The 18148-nt window shown below is 36.0% G+C and overlaps 1 protein-coding gene across 3 annotated transcripts in view; it reads left to right on the top strand.

Annotated features, from left to right (window-relative positions):
• SYT1 (synaptotagmin 1) overlaps positions 1 to 18148 on the top strand; it is a 356515-nt gene that overhangs the window by 222815 nt on the left and 115552 nt on the right. For all 3 annotated transcript variants that reach the window (XM_082756418.1, XM_082756416.1, XM_082756417.1), the window contains exon 3: positions 4711 to 4902. In XM_082756418.1, the coding sequence (XP_082612544.1) occupies positions 4731 to 4902 (172 nt within the window). In that variant the 5' untranslated portion in view covers positions 4711 to 4730. The remainder of the gene's footprint in view (positions 1 to 4710; positions 4903 to 18148) is intronic.

The following is an 18148-nucleotide window of genomic DNA, read 5'->3' as shown; positions in this document are numbered from 1 at the left end:
GTGGTGTCAAACCTCTCTCTGGTAACACTGACTGTACCCTGGACAAAGCAGCACTGAAAGCTGATAGTTTTTTCTCTCTCAGTGCATGGTAACTGTAAACAGAAATGCCAGAGAAACAGAAGTGATGTTTATGTGTGATTTTTTTCTTTCTTGGATAAGTGTTGTGATTACATCCCAAGCTGAATATAACTGCTGAGCTGAACATGTTTGGGATGCTGAAAAGATAAAGCTGTACAGGAAATACTATTTAGCAATCTAGATGCCAATTTACAACTTGGCATGTTTATTGGGGTTCAGTGACCAGCTCTGTCACAGTTACAGCAATAACCATTGAACAAATGGTGACAATTATTTCTGAAAACTTATAAAGTTCCTCAGAGTAACACTATATTTTTACATGTTCAATAACCGCATTTAAATATTTAGTATGGCAGAAAAATCTGAGAAGTAGCAATGTAAAATGACACTCTCCAACTAATCTCTAATTGTGGGAGAATGATTTGGTCAGCATGGCATGTCTGATCTGTTCACCATCTCACTCCACCCAGTTTGTATTCAGCAGGTAAGGGAAGAAGTTAGCAAAATTGTATTGACTGAAATCCATGCAGAAGGAATACACCAATTTTCTGTGCTTGGGATTAAGTATTCACTAAATCCTTCAGCAGATGCTATGGTATACCTGCTGTAACTTAACCAAATAGAACCCATGCAAAATCTCTGTGACGTTATTTGAGCTCCCTTCCTCCCTCCCTCCTTCCCTCCTTCCCTCCTTCCCTTCCTCCCTCCTTCCCTCCTTCCCTCCTTCCCTTCCTCCCTCCTTCCCTCCCTCCCTCCCTCCCTTCCTTCCTTCTTCCCTTCCCTTCCCTTCCCTTCCCTTCCCTTCCCTTCCCTTCCCTTCCCTTCCCTTCCCTTCCCTTCCCTTCCCTTCCCTTCCCTTCCCTTCCCTTCCCTTCCCTTCCCTTCCCTTCCCTTCCCTTCCCTTCCCTTCCCTTCCCTTCCCTTCCCTTCCCTTCCCTTCCCTTCCCTTCCTTTTTTCTTTCTTTCTATTCTAGCATGAATCTCCCCATTGCCAGAACATGATACACTGATCTGAGTGCTGTCCTCATTCCAAATCCTGATGATCCTCTTTTCATAGGAATCACTGTGAACATTCCACATTTCTCTCACTAATGCTGTCACATTATTCAGTTTATTTTTCAAGAATAATTTAAAATAAGTTAAAATGTATTTAATGGGATTAGCCCACCTCTCACTCTAGATATGCTTGAATGTTTGCAAAGAGAGGCTGTTGCCCCTGGAACACATTTTTTCAGAGGCTACTCCATGCTCTATAATCAGCCATGTCTAAAGTCTGACTCTTCTTCTTTACTGCGCTCTCAGAGGTGTGTTCCAACAGGACTCTCACCACCAGTATCCATACACAAGCAGTCAGCCAATACTTTGTACCTCCGTGAGGAAATATATTCCTTCTTGTGAATCTCTGGGGTGCATTTGTATATTATTCAGATTCTTCCTTTTCAGAGGAAATTATGTAGAAATTTTGTAGATGTTTGAGCTGATACTTGTTTTTGTCAATTTTTTTCTTGCATAGGGAATAGTAAGGTTCTAAATCCCCACCATCCTCAAGGGTTCAAATCATCATCTCTGCATTTTCAGTCAACACTTCCTACTTCTGGATATAAACGACAAGCATTACTTCCAAGCATTCCATGTTGTTGTTTTTTCAGGGTTTTTGTTTGTTTGTTTATTTGTTTGTCTTACATCTGTTTAGTAAGGATTTTAGTCAGAATGGACAGTGTATGACAAAGAATAAGCATGCTCAAGCAATATAGTCCTTATAGAAGCATGTAAACGAAATAACAATTTTATTTATGACTACAAATGTACTCCTAGTTATGACTGCATGTTGCACATGCAACATACAGCATTTCATGCCTAGCAGTATCACCATTGTAGTGAGCACTGCACTGGAAATCATAATTGAATTCTATGACATTTAATTTTTTAACCTATAAAAAATTTTTGCTTTCAACTGCCATTTCAAAAATGGCAGGTAATCTGCTAGTCTTTTGTAGATCTTTACCTTTAGCAATGCACTGCAGCATTAAAGTAACCCCTTTTTTTGTAAAAGGCCAATTTAAATCTAATTATCCAGTACTCTGCGGTCTCTAATAATATGGCAGTGTTTATACCATTATTGTGGGAAGCTGCTGCAGTGTTACAATAATAGAAGCCATCAGATGTTATCTCTTTAAGGGAGTGGGCATGTGCTCTTCAGAAAATTCTTTACTGCAGACAGCTTCTTCTGAGACAAGATGCTTTTTCAGCCCCTTCACACCTATTTAAAATATCAGGACAGTGTCATTGGCGTGTAAAGGTCGAAGGCTCTGTAGCAAGTCTCAAAGCATTTGTGCATGCCTCATTAGATGTAGTGACCTCTAACTGCACTAGGACTCTACTGAGGCTTGTTCCTGGAGATTAGAGAAATACTCTATTTTGTTATTTTTCCTTGTTTTGGATAAAGGAAAGTGTAACACTAAAAAAATTTTTTCTCCTAATATATTTTCAAAATATAGCTCCAAAACTGGAAGCAAATAAATTACATTTGCCTTAATTTTTAATTAGCTGAAAGTCATCACTGCAAATTGTGTCTTCCATTACAAAATAAAATAGTCAACTGCCAGGCCTGAAATAATTAAGCAATATATTATAATTAAGCAATTTAATTTTGATTTAATTATGATATATCATACAACTTTTCTTCTGATTTAACTGACATTCATTGACAAAATGCTATAATATAAAACAACATTGATGTTTACAGCTGATGGCTCTGCATGTTTTGCTTCATAGTATTTGGCATTCATCAGAGCATATAGAAAAAGTCTCCCAGTCTGAGAGAGCTGGCACATTATTCCATACTACACAAATTATGCACTACATGTTTTTCCCGATTGTTATTGTGGGAGGCAAGTGGGGAAATCTTTGCAGACATCAGACTTGAGCCAAAGTTCATGGCTATTAACTGGAATGTTTCCAACAGCTTTGGTCTGCTTTAGGTAGTGAAATGCTCCTGTGTTGTTACAGGCAAATAGATAAGACTGCTTGCATATGAAATATTTATGTAGCTACATTACACACATATTCTATGTCAACGTCAACACGATTTTATATTAGGCTAGAGACTGTGAGGGCAAAAGCAGGAGCAATGGGCGGGCAGGGAATACTGCTTCATTCAGTGCTGCGTCGATAAAATGGCTGCAAAATATCCATCACATTGCTTCTTCAGAATAAGGCCAATCCCCTATTTAGTTAAAATCTTTTTCATTAAATGACGGTATTAAAGGATGACTTCTGTTCCAGAATACACTTAAACACAAACCCCTGCTTAATGATGGGAATGGTCAGGGTGATTTCCAAAGGTTTGTTCTTCCTGCAGTGAGGCATGTGGTAGGAGATCTTCCTTACTGTGGGCTTACAAAAGAAAAGTTGAAGGACAAAAAGCCAATCCTCATTTGGATTTAGTGATTTGAGTACTTTTCAGCAACATCCATTGCTGCAGTCAGATTGCATGCAGTCAGATGCTCATGGTCCTTTAATTTTGATGTGTTGCCTTTTTTCATCTGATGTTTAAAATTCTCAGCACAAGGTCAAAGGCCAAGTTTCTTTTGGGACTGAGAGCAATTGTATGCTCAGAGCAATAATGAATGTTTGTTATCTTTCAAGCCCTTTCTCCCTTTGGTTTTCTGAAGGAAAACAGAGTGTGATTATTCAGATTAGTGATATTTAGGATGCAGGAGAAAATCAGAACATTGTGTTCAGAATCAATGTAAACATTTCAGCCAACCTTCTGGTGATACTGAAATTGCATTGTACGTCTCATCTCACCTTCACCCCACGGGCCCCAGATTCTTCGCTTTGTACCATAAGCTCAAGCAGAGGTTTTACAGAATGCCCATTAAACATTAAATGAAAAATATGCCAATGTAGGATTATGTTTGTGACAGTCTTTCAGATTCTTCAATATGGCTGCTACAGATGTCGTGGCTTCATGAATACACCAATGAGACATGTGAATAATTTAACAGAATATTGTCAGTAGCAAATGTCACACAAAATAACTGGAAGGAAAATTGCCTTCAATAAATGAAGATAAAAATGGATGCAAATCAATTTCTTTTTAATATACAACTTGCTTAAGTATAAAACAATAGGTTATTACTTTGGCAAGAAAGCTTGAAGTGTTTTTATTATATTCTTATCACCTCATTTATTTTATGTAGAAACTTTGGCTATTATCTGCACTTCTGTAACTCTCCTGGATAAATAATTCTGTAAATACACTGTGAAATTTGCACATAGGGAGCACTTATTACCCCCTGTACTTATACTTTCAAAATTGAAGAGCAAAAGGTAAATCTGCATGAGAGTTTTACAGGAATTTTGAGGTTGCAATTTCAGCAGTTCAAGAATCAACATTATTGGAAAAGAACTCTAAGCACTAAAATGATTCTGTCTGAAATTAACCCTGCAAAAGATTTCTTTCTGGTCTAATAAATATTGTATGAAGAACACGAAGCAGTATGCTGATGCAGTCATACTTACCCAGTAAGCATGAGCACCAAGTGATATTCTGCCTATTTAGTCGTTTATTGACATGAGATCCACTTTCATGATGTAAATATTATTTTTCATTTTTTTTCCCAACAGCAGCTTCCACAGGGGTTAAAATGGTGAGTGAAAGTCATCATGAGGCCCTGGCAGCACCGCCCGCTACCACAGTAGCAGCAGCTCCACCAAGTAATGTCACTGAACCAGCCAGTCCCGGAGGAGGGGGAGGAAAAGAAGATGCATTTTCTAAATTAAAAGAGAAGTTCATGAATGAACTGAACAAAATTCCGTGTAAGTAAAACTTGATTGATTAAATGCTTTTGCTGGCAGATTAGATTTAACTTGAAATTTTCATCTTTGTCATCTATTTAGAGTGCAGACTAAATGTTTTCAAACTAGAAAAATCAGAAGATAAGCTCCTCAGAATTAATTGTAGTAGAAAAGATAAGAACAAACTCATATGTGATTTGAGCCTATTCTTGATATGTCATTGTAACTTTTCCAACAAATTATTGCTGAGACTTCAGAGATGGACTTCACAGTGGCCACGGGATTGAAGTATCTTCTAACAGTAATGCTTCTGGTTTTTCATGTGTATTATAAACAGTGTGGCCACAGTACCTTAAAGCAGAATTTGGCTTCAAACCATAAATATTGAGAAATAAAGTAACTGTGTATCTTTGGGGACTGGGAAATGTAGAAACAGAAGAATAATGACTTTTTAACGAGGAAATATCTCTAATACATCATTAATGTATGAAAGTAGGCATTCTTTTCCCTCTCAGTAATTTTGTTAGATCTGTCATCAAACTATGTTTGCATGAGTTCTTGGACCTATGCAGGATACTTTTAAAGTACCAGTGTATATTTCTGTTAGTAGCGTTATTTTGGCCTTTGTTAGAAAGTGTTGATTCAAAGTTGTGGCATCAGTTTGTACACAAAGCTTTTTGCTGTCTGCTTGAACCTGTTTGGTATATTTTCATATGCATAGACTGGCATTAAACACTCAACTAATTCAGTATTTTCAGTGTCATTTTATATAAGAAAGAAAAAATCCTCTTTTTTGTTATTTTTTTTTGTTGTTGTTGTTATTAAAAATTTAAAAAACACCTAAAGATACAAGCAGATAATTTTGGCATTTTGTAGAAATGAATGTGGACACCGTGTATTTCAATAGCAGGCACTATAGAGACATTCAATCTGTAATGATTTTACTTCAAAAGAATAACTAAATATAAAATATTTTCAAGAACCTATTTTAACATATATGATAGTTTTCATTTTAGAACATTATCATTTGTTAAAAGAAATCCTGTTTGACTGATAAAGACAGATAACAAATCAGAATATTAATTGATGTTTTTATCTCTGAAATGTATCTTGGCAATCTGGCAGATGCAGTTTTTGCAAAATTGATAGCAAACAGCTTTGCTCTGTCACTTGAAATTCTCACTTGCAAGAGTAGAGGTGTTACAGTGGTAAGAAGTCCGTCTGTCATTAGTTTGATAATCTGCACAGTCCAGTGGAGACCATACTGAAATGAAATTGCCTGCTGATATCATGGGAAAAACAAAACTGCCAGAAGTAAAAAAAAAAAAAAAAAAAAAAAAAAAAAAAAAAAAGAGGGAAAAATAAAAGACAAGATATTGAGGGAAAAATGGTGTACATTCAAAATATTTTCTCTTTTAATTTATAGCTCATCATGCTATATCAATGAAGTGGATGACTTTTTTTTTTTTTTTTTTTTTGTAGATATTACTTTATTTTTAAGCTTTTGGTTTCAGAATAGCAAAATTGTGGATTGTTTCCACTGTGTTAGCAACTACAGTTGATAAATCTAGGAAAATACATACATAGGAACTTTGAATGCACTGCTGCATACTTTTTTAAAACAACCCTAAGGACAATTGGAATCCAAATAAAACTACTTTCCAAATAAAACTACTCCTGTTTTCATAAAAAGAAAGAAAAAAGTACCTTTATATGATGAAATTGCTTGTAAGAGAAAATATACTAGGCCATAGGACAACTCTATTTATGATGAAATACATTTTAGTAATTATAAAACAAGATGTCTTATGCTGCGAGTAAGAACAGAACATCTTACAGATCCTTTTTCCTAACTTAGAGAAGTTCTTTGAATGTCACATTAAACAAAATAGGAATCTGCTTCTTTAGAGAATTGTGGAAAGTCTTGGTAATCCTGCCCTGGCTCAAAGAATTAATCTAAAACACTGCCTTTTTTGACTAGTTTGATTGTTGACCTGCTTGATCCATTTTCATCTTTATTATTTGTTTTAGCTTCTCCTTCTACCTGTAATAGTCTCCTTTTTGCTTGGCAGAATAGTCTCTTAAAGTTTCCATCAGATCCCTGTCTTGAAAGGCAAGAACAAAATCTTTAAAAATTAGGACTATCAGTGTGTCTTCTTATTACGTCTTGTGTTTTATGCCTCAATTTTTTCCATTCAGTAATAATAATGCATCTGCCGTTACCCAACAAACATTTATTTGCACTAATGTCTTTCCTTCCAGTTTTAAGATAAAAGCTACTTTTAATTCTTCAAAGACAAAAAAAAAAAAAAAAAATCTTGATATATTTTTTGTTTAGAACATGTAGCTACTTTATGGGAACAAATATGGTCAAGGCTGTCTGCGCTATGTTTTAAAACTTTTTTAAAAACTTACACTACCTTTACAAAGTTCATCTTAAATTATGACTGTATGAAGTGTATATTGTTGCCTTCATTTTAGACATCCCAGCCCTTATCTAAGATCATGCAGGAATTCTGTAGTAGAAAACTGAACCTGGGTGATCACAAATGCCATGCCAGTCCCATGTTTACCTTCTAGAGGTTGGAGATATGATTGGATCTTCTCAGCATCTCCATCAAATAAATGCTGGGACTTTTTAACATAACATCCTGCTTCTTTATACATATATATATATATTAATTTTGATGTTTCAAGAAGAAAGTTAAATGTACATTGTACTGCAAAGGGGCAAAGAGCTTGGGTGTGTTGTTTTTTTAATATTTAAATAAGAAATAGTGCTACCGAAATGTTGGCACATTTTGTATCCAAGTAACTTTTGCTTCTCCTTTGAGAACAACAAATCCTACATGAATGGACTTTAGTTGGCAGGTCTAAATGTGCTTCTTGCCAATAAACAGCTGTCCTTTATAAACTAACACAAATAGACCACAAAATAAGTTTAAGTAGACTGTCTCCAAAACATCATGAGGTAAGGCCAGGCCAGACCAGGCCACGCCGGCCTCATTTCCCTGTCAGAAGATGAAAGCAATTCCTTACTATTTGTTTGTTTTTTGTCAGTAAGCAGTTGTCAGTAAGGTGTTGTTAGCCCCTAACGAAGTTCAGGATTTCATTTTGGGAAGAAAAATTTACAAACCTTTACTAGTACAGCTGGTTACAATTTATTTATTTATGTATTTGTGAATCTCTCTTACAACATAGCAGAAAGTAAATTTGTTCCAACAAAATCATTTTGACAGGGTCTTTCTAGGAATTTCTTGTCATGTGAGAGAGAAAAAGAAAAAAAAAAGGAGAAAAATGGTGTAGAAGTCTCTTTGGGATAGCACAGATACTTGAGCCTAAAAACTGTTGTGGCATGTGGCCTGTGGACTAGTATGTTCTCTGGTAGATTCAGACTGGACAACCTGACCCTGAATCTTAGACATAGCAGAGAAATGACGTGGTCAACAAATTCTCAGATCTTTGCTGGCAGGAGACTAGCATGGACCAACATATTTTTTATCTCATGTATTTTCACATTAAAACTTCCAAAGGTCTCTTCATCCTGTCCAAGTTTCGGCTAGGACAGACATATCACCATGTGACAAGGAAGGCTTTGAAAGTTTGCTGGTTACTGGGAGAGTATTTTTCTTGCCAGTGCTTTATTGTCTGTGTACAAGAGAGAAATAATTAAATGTTTTAATTGCTTCTGCCTAAGAAGACTGCAAATGGAAAATAAGCCATCATGATTTAATGGAAGTATAATAAGAAATAATATTGCCATATTGTGAAAAAGCTCACCTGCAATCAACTTAAAGTGATAAAAAGCCCAGCCATAGTAGGGGCTAATTTATAAATATTCTCCTCTTTCTGTCTTTACATCAAAATTCTGTAACATCAAGTCATACCCCCCCCCCCAAAAAAAAAAAAAAAATCAAATAATGGTGATGACAAAGGTAAAGGTACAGCAAAGTATACCCAGCTGAATAAATAGTTGTTCCATTCATATGCCTTATATCAGAACAGACATATTTTAAAAATAGTATGTTTTGTAGAACACACAAAAGTCACAATTTAAATAGGCTAGATATACTTAACTAACTAAAAATATGAGGATCGCCAATAAGATTTCACTCCACAAAACTCCAGGATAGGGTCTGTGCAATTTAAATGACACAGATGTTTCCTCCTGTAATACGTTCACCAGAGAAGTCTTACATTTATCAAATGCAAATGCATTTAAAAAAAAAAAAAAAAGAGTAAATAAAAGTTCCAAGAAGAACAGAGGGACAATTTGTATTAGTATACATTTATTACAAAAGCAGTGATGCAACATGTAAACCCAGTTGAAATTTTGATTGATACAAGCTTTTTGTTGATTTGTATCTCTTTAAAGAACATACTCCACATTTTGTGGCAGGAGATTGTAGTCTTCCAAAAACACACAAATCATACAAAATGGTGATTTCCTACCATATATTTCACTCTGAATAATGCGAGTGAGCGAGTGGAATCATTTTATTACAATGAGTCATACAATTAAAGTGCAAGAATCCTGTAAGGTTACTGAGGCATAACTGTGAAGAATTTTGTTCTCCGTTATGTAAATCCTTGCATTTTGGTTGAGAGTGGCTGATTTGCATAATCACAGTACAGTTGTTTTTCAACTGCACTGTGTATAAAAGTCACTCTATCTTAATTGATTCTTATATTTTCTATCCTAGTTTATCTTTAATCAGCAGGATTTTTAAGCTGTTGACCAGAAGGAGAAAAAAAGGTACCATCTCAGCTCCTACAAAAAGGAGGTAAAACAAAGAGACAAAATGGTACTTTACACTTCTGAAAACAAAACTGCATTAAAAGTCTTTATAAGCTATATTGATCATTTCCTTCCTCTCCCTCTCTGCTTTTCCATCTGGGCCGTTCTCTACCGGGTGGGAAAATACCTGCCATATACTTACAAAAAACAATTTCTAGGTTTTGCAAGACTAAATGAATGCAAGACAACAACAGCTTTTCAGTGGAGGCTTTAAATGTCAAGATACCAATAGTAACCATACAATGCTTATTAATGTTAAGTTTTATCTTTATTTTACTTAATGAGCATGTTTGTAAAATCAAAGTGAATTTAATGTGTTTCCTAAAAATACATTCTTTTATGAACAGAAGACCTTGTTCTGCTGGCAAGGTAAATAAAAGAGCAAAAACTCCACCAGTAAAATCCCACCACACATCTGACTGAATAAGTATACTCTGTCAATGCTTCTGGTATAATCCTGAATAGCGGCAATATCTGACTGCTTTCAATGCTGGATACTATCATTACCTCTTTAATAGGAAGTTACTAATGTTCGTTGCTGTCCTACATTGTAATTGAAAAAGTTACATTTCTATACCAACCTTATTCTAAAATATTTGGCTGGTTCACAGCTCCATTTGCCCTCAAAGCCCCTAAATTTGATTTATTGTGCACAAGTGACTGATAGTGTTCCAAACCAGGAGCTCAAAGCTATGTGATGATTCAGGCTAAAAAATGATGTCCTGTTCAGGCTTGTTTCACAATCTGTTTGCAGCTGTGCAGAGAAAGGTTTGTTTACCTCTCCCTAGCTTTCTGAATAGCTCTCAAAATGAAATGGGACTGGAGGCTAGAAAAAAAACTGTAATAAAAATATAGAAATAACTCTAAGACTCAGGTCTGGGTTAATTCTAAATAACAGCTTAAGAAGCTGACATACTGACTTGTAGATATATTTGGGTAAATCAGTAAATAAAATAATTCTTGATTTATAAGTTTAGCCATTTTAATTAAAGTTACAGCCTTCAGTAGTCATTCTAGACACACCTCTATTTTATTTCCTAGTAGTCTCTGCTTTTCTGCCTTTCTTGATTGACCATCTCTTTAAATGGCAATGAAGTTTATTTCTTAATATTTCATTATTATTTTTCATCAAGATTCAGGTTGGAGATATTGCTGACTTTTGTCTATAATTCATTAGAAAATTAAAAATTTTGTGCATGAAGTATTTCTGAATCTTAATTTTTATCAACCTCATGGTTTGGTCATTTGCAGAAAATAAATTCAGACTGTTCACTTCACAGCTTCTTCTACTGGTTTCTTGAGTATAGGTGACACTGACATGAGAAAGAGAGGGCAGGTGTTTTGTTGTGTTTTTTTTCAAAGTTCATAAAAAAGCAGTAAAATGCTGCTAATAGAATGCTTTCTGATTTTAAAAGTGGATTGATAAAGAGAGGCAAATACCAAAAATCTGCCTAAAGTCAGCCATAACTATTAATTATATTTCCATAGCAGAGTTATGCTATACATTCCAATGTCAGGCATGGCCTAAGATCTTCATAGCTTAGCCAGAATAAAATAAATATAACAACAATAATAATCATATAAAAATAATAAATTAATTATTTCCTGTCTGAGTGTATGGCAAGGGACAACTGCCTGTCTGCACCTAATGACAACTATATATATGTGTGTATATATATATGTGTGTGTGTATATATAAGGAGGTAGTTGAATCACGGGTTTTTTGAAGAACCGGAGGCATGGTTTAATGGTGGACTTGGCAGTGCTAGGTTAAAGATTGGACCAAGTGATCTTAGAGGTCTTTTCCCACCTAAATGATTCTATGATTCTATGCCTATACATACATGGATTAGTGTACACATCTATATATCACTACAATAAGCAGTGATCTCAGTTTAGGAGCAGTCTGACATTTGTGTCCTGGCAAAGAGGACTTGTCAGGAGAAATTTAGAGAAGAATAAAGAGAGAAGATTCTTGATGTTCCAGCAAGTCTGAAGAACAGTGCTGGAGAAAGCAGGAAGGCATAAATTTAAGTCTTCTCGTTTCTGTTCTGTCATCAAATCATTGTCAGTTGCTCATGATAGGGAAATACATGCAGCTTTACACTGGGGAAGAAACAAGGGAAATTAGAAATAAAGATTTATTTTAGAACATGGAACAGGTACAAGACAAAACTATTACAGTGCAACAGTAGAGGGAAAAAAAAAAAAAAAAAAGTATTTATAAATATAGTAATTTAAATGCAAATCTCAGATTACTTTGGTTTGTCCCTGAATCTCCCAGCCCCAGAGTTCAACGATTACATGACAACTTTGGCATTCTTCTTCTTTGAATAAAAGTTTCTAGACCACCTGCAGGTAGGGAGAAGCTTGAAAACACTGCTCACACACATTTAGAAGACACAACAAACATGAGACAAGGAAAAACAATTCCAAATTATTATTTTATAAGTTCAGAGCATGACAATAACTTCATTAATCTTAGGGACCTAACATGTTTTGAATGCTTGAAATCAGGGGTCCTGGAAATACAGCTTTCAAATCTAAAGTATCTAAATAGTTGCTGACAGGCCAGAATAATGGAAGTAAAAATCTAATGAGTCAGAACATGGATGAAAAACTGTGTGTAGAAAGAGCGGGATCTCATAGTCTGAGATCCTGCTAAATTATACTCTGTTGGTATCATAATGATGAATTCTATCATAAGAAAAAAAAAAAACAGATTCCTAGAGCTTGACCTGGGGTACCAGATCCATCCCAATCCCGGGAGGACCCTAAATCCATGTGCATCTTGAGGATTTACCTGTGTGAAAGGAAACGTTGCCTGTTAAACAGAAGTACACTGGCAGTATAACCTCAGTGTCAAACAGAATTATATATTATTAATGACATGTCTAAAGCATCATTTTTAGAAATACTGGTTGGTTTTGAGTTGTGCAATCTGAAAAAAAAGGGGAAGGAGAAGCAAGTCCAGTAAAATACATTATGCTGAGAGCATTCACAAAATATAAGAAAACAACCCCCCTTTAACTTTTGCAGATAAGCTTTTGCATCCATGGGGTTGAAAATCATCTATAACAAAAACAGAGGTGAGCATCTTCCTTTGGTTTGGTTGCAGGGTTTAACAAATAGTGTTGGAGTACCCCCAATGGTCTCCTCTTGCCCATCACTTCTATCATTATTTTATATATTACAATGACTCTGGTAGGTATTTTATTGCACTATAGATATGTCAAGTTGTGCCAGTGCCTTATAAATTGAGTAGAGAATTCAATTTACAAGCAGAAAACAGAACATGGTTGCTGGCTTCCTTTCTGTACTGAGAACATATCTTAAAATTTCATTACTTTGTGTTATGGGAAGTGTGTACTAAAATTATGTTTACATACATAAACACAATATTTGCTAGTCTTGTTCTAACTTACCTACAGATGAAGTGTCTACAGAAATTACCCATTATCTGTTATAATTCGGTTTGTAATCTTGCTTTGAAAATGCTCTATAAAGAGAGTTCATGGAACAATTGTTCTCAACTTAAAATTGAGAATGCATTTAAAGATTGCTTCTCAGCAATGTATTTCATAAAAGGAAAAAAAGCACTTGAGACTATGTTTAATAGATTTGCTTTAAATATACATGGTATAAATGGGCAATGAAAATACAGGAATTACTGGTAAGATTGATATCACATCCTTACCTCTGCTACTAGTGCCTCTGCCTAGTGCCTAGGCATTGTAGCAAGTTATAAGATATCCTCATGCATTTTTATAAAAACAAGAGCAGATAATGAAGCCTCTGTTATTTCGAGGCACTGTTGTAAATTGGCACAGATTTAGAATGTCATTCTTTCTTGTTATTGTTAATAATTCTACTTAGCACTGGGTGTTTGCTGCTGACAATTATCCAAACTAAAGTCTTCACTGAGGGATTATATATACATAACACCCCCGCTTATTTTGGCTGATATATGTTGTCTAAAGTATTTAAACTTTTTTAAAGAGACAAAAATCATTTTATTGTTAAATGAGGTATTTAAGTCTTCTGTTCATCAATCCCATATCGCCAAGGTGGGTAAAATATTAAGCCACTGAAACCAGGAGGAGCTTTCAGGAATGTTTTAGATCCATAGCATCATTTCCTGCATTCTTTTAATCTTTTTATGCTTGGCTTGTGTTTCAAGTGAGATCTTGAACTGATCTAGATGAGAAAATCTCCACCACTTCCAGAGCATGCAGCCAGTTTGCACGAGCTGTGGAGGTGGCCTCAAATCTTCAGACAGCTCTTGGTATGGGTAGATTTTGCTCTGACTACACAGAAAGAGCCTGTGCTGCTGAACTTGAATAAGTGCCTCAGGAAGGCTGAGTTCCAGCTGGCAGCTGAGCAAGCCATCTGCCTACTCCTGTGCAGGTTTCTGAATCTGCCTCTAATCTTAATTATCAACTTCAGCAAGAGCTCCCTAATTTGCTCATAGGCCCTATATCATCTGGGGGCATGTTTCAGTACTGTAGCTGGCACTGTTTCCTTATTGCAGTGAAAGCCACCAAAATAAAAGATGGGATTTGTCCTTTTGGATGGGAAAGGCATTTCAGCCCACATCTCAACAGGAGCTCCAGAAATGTTCAGGGTTTCCACATTGAACTTTGAAGAGCCAGGCTCTGGGAATCATATTCACAGATCTGAGTTAAATTCTTTAGGTTCTCTTCAGAGCAAACAAGAAACAGAAGGTCCAGTTTACCCGGTATGAAAAACTGGAGGGAGATGTGCCTGAAATCATGCTGGTCTCACAGACTTCAATGTTTAGGGAGAGACCTAGGTTAGGCCTTTATAACAGGTGGATTCATAGGCTGTAAACTTACAGACCTGATTTATCTCACTTTGAGACCAATAGGTTCACTCTTTTCTGTCTGCATAATTTGATGAAGAGCAAGGAAACTCACTGGACCATAGACCTGGCTGAAGGACAGCATATGCATTTTGTTGTGAAATGTCAATGGACAAAATAAGCAAATGTCCTGAGTATTTAGGGCTCCATACTCTTGAACAAGTATCCTACATTAAGCTACAGAACTTGACCCCATGAATCCTGTGTTTCTTTTCCACTGTTGCTGCAGGAAAGGCAGATCTAAGTGAGTTTTCCAAGTTGACCCCCTTTAGTCTCAGGAAGATCAGGAACTCAGGTGTTTTAGGCTGCAGCCCAAATGATATTTCCCAGCCTATGTGGGCAGTTCCCATATTGTCAGCTTGTAGCATCCACACAAAACATTTGTTTGACATCATAGAGAAGGGGTGGCACTTCTTGACAAGGAATAGAGAAGAAATATCCTAAAGCTAGTGAACTGCCAGTAGTATTGAAAGTCATTTCCACAGAAGAAAACTTCTGTCCCGTGAGCTGTGCCTGGTCCATCCCTCATATGGCAATATGAGACTCCAAGAAGGGAGGAAACCGACAGAACTAGGACAGGTATTAGATGATTTTTTTTACTGAAAACAGTTTATACAGAGGCAATATATTCTTCTCCTAGACAACAAAATGCTAAAAAGCCTTATTCCTTTCTTGAAAACATTTTATCGTTCCTCCTCACCAGAATTCATTGAATTTTCTGTTTTCTTTCTGTGTTATTTCATTTATAATTTTATTAACATTTTTTCCTATCCAGAACTCACATGAAAAAATTGGCACAAGCAACATGCTTGCTAACCCAACATTCAAACTTGTTTCTTTAGGTTTTGAACCTTGCTTCCCCTCCAAGAACAGCTATTTTATCATGGTTTCTAAGACGTCAGTACCCAATTTTCAGTAAACACATGCTCTGAGCTGGATTGTAGCATTTCAGGTCTCAGTCCAGGAGTTAGCTGTTTGTTTGTAATACACCATGGGTGCAGATTTACTCGCAGCATGAGCAAGGCAAGGAGGACAGAGGAAGATAAGGCAAGCTTACTATTCATAAATTTCAGTCTAGCGTAGCATTTTAGATTACAACTCTGTGATGGTAATCGCTTCTATGAAACTCTTCCAGAATACCAATTTCCAAACTCTCTTGCCTCATGAAATATTTATTGGTGGGTTTTAAGTTGTAGGACAGTGAGGTGCCCAAGCTGACAGAAAAGTGTCAGAAAGGAAGGTGAGGGCAAGAACAGTAGGCAGAAAAAAAGCTTATTGTTATCTGAACTCAGGGCGTACCATTAATGATAAAATAGCACCAAAAAAAATGTCAGAATTGACTTTACTGACTCCTATTCTACAACAACGTTGTGTTTATTTACCAGTTGTTGTGTGATACAAAAATTCACTGCTTTTTTGATGTAAATGTAGACATGCAGAAAGAGGCAGAATGGAAGAGGGAAACTTTACAAAAATCTTTCTTCTATTCAGTTAGTGCATTAACTGAAGTGTTTAAACTGTGCAACATCCTTATTTGCAACAGCTTATTTTTGTTAGGCAACTATTGACAGTTGTTTTTTCATTCTGCAAAGTACATGGGCCTGTCCAACATTGCTAGTGCTTCTCACTGTCACTCGGAATAAGGAGACTAGGTATAATTTTATAGTGATACTGACAAGAAGCACTTTCATTCTAATGAACTGAATATTTATCCCAGTATTTCCTGGGAAAAGAAAGAAAAAAAAATATATCCTCTTTAAAAAACAGAAAACCCCTAAATTGTGTCAATGTTAAGTAAAATTAGTTGTGATACCAAATCCCTGATGACGTAGCAGCACTAGCTGAAGCCTGCAGTGCAGGCAGAGTGCAAACTGATGAACAATTTTTTTCTCATTTTCAAGTCATTTTCTTGACTAACATACTCCACTCCATTAAATAACATAAAAAACAACAGAAGTACATTCTTACTTGATATAGCCAAGCAAGTATAAGCTGAATATGTAGTCTGAGTTCAGGTAATGGAATGATACACAGCAGATTGTAGAATTTCAAAGCATTTAATCCAGGGAAGTATTTAAATGTGTACTAACCATTAAGCTCCAGAATAGTCCATTTAATTAAATTTGTTGAATGCAAATGAATGGTGGTTTGAAGGATCAAGACTATAAGTAAATTTCTCATACATGCTGCAATTTATATGTTGAACTGCTACATGAATCCATAATTTAATATAAATTAATTTTACTTTAGGTGTGTTTATTTTAAAAGTGTATAACTCTACAAATGATGTAATTTTGGAGATGTGTACTACACATGTATAGTGGTAGCAGCAAATTTATTTTCATATCTTCATAAATATCAGTGTAGTTTGTTTTTCTCCCATTTCAGTAAGCTGCTTGCTGAGATTTGTACTCTCTTTTGTTACATGGTTTATTATCACGACACACATTCTCATGATTGTTGTCAAAAAAAAAAGACAGCATTTAGGAAAAGTCGTTTTGTTTAAATGATCAGTAGAGTGTTACTTTGAGATCACTGGTGGGAGGGACACTGAAATTTTGCAATGGAAGCCATTGGAGGAATGTAATTGCCTCACTTGGGATTTGGGCCAACCCTGCAAACATCCAATTTCCACAGAAGTGATTGAGGTTCTTTCCATTTATTTTAATGAGAGTTGGATGGGGCCATAAGGCATTACAATCCTTTTGGGAAAATCCCAGGGGATCTTTCATCTCCACAAAAGCTCAGGACATTGGTTTTATGCTTCCTCCAAAGCACAGCAGCTTTTGCATCAATGTGTCTCCACTGCTGTTCTTCAACATTACTGACTCAGGGGGAAGCAGGCCACCATGGTGCTGCTTTCTGTGCCTGAGAGGGATCCAGGATGCTTGCAAATGATGTTGTTTAGTGTTCTTCTGGGTTTAGGTCATCCATGTACTTCAGTGAGTTGCTCAGCTGTTTGGTGGGCGTATGGGAGTGTCTGTGGCAATAAGCAGGCAGCAGATGCAATGCCTCACTGATTCTTCCCTCCTCTCAGCAATGGTGCTAAGAAACATCTGAAAGTCAGCATCAGATTACCACAATATTCAATACTCCTTGAAGTGGTTGAACCCCAGCAGCTGATTCCTTGAAGACCAAAGTATAAGACTGACATCAATGCTATGGATAGCTCTGTGTTTGGGCAGGCTGCTTTAATCTTTTCCTCTTGTATCAGGGGTGACTGTAAATTAAAAAAAAAAAAAAAAAAAAAAAAAAAAAAGTTCTGGGAGCATTTAGCAAGTGTTACAGTGCCACTGTTTCAAAGCTGGTTTTTGTTGTTGTTGTTTTGTTTTGTTTGTTTATTTTAAGTAAAGGCAAGCTATAATATACTTACCTCAACATAGGACTGAAATAAAAGAAGTCTGTATTTACAGTTATTGGGGAGTATACTTACCATTCAGTTCCCAAACCTAATATGCCCATCACTCAAACTGTGAGAGTGTTGAATTACAGCAGTCTGTTACTCACTCAGCATCAATGGTTGGGAATCATTAGGAGACTGAAGCGTCAGTGAGGATGCTTGATGTAATAAAACAATGCTGATATTG

Source organism: Aythya marila (assembly GCF_965140915.1).
Source record: "Aythya marila genome assembly, chromosome: 1".
Taxonomy (NCBI): Eukaryota; Metazoa; Chordata; class Aves; order Anseriformes; family Anatidae; genus Aythya; species Aythya marila.
The sequence above is the reverse complement of the archived record's forward strand: the minus strand, read 5'-3'. Positions and strand labels throughout refer to the sequence as shown.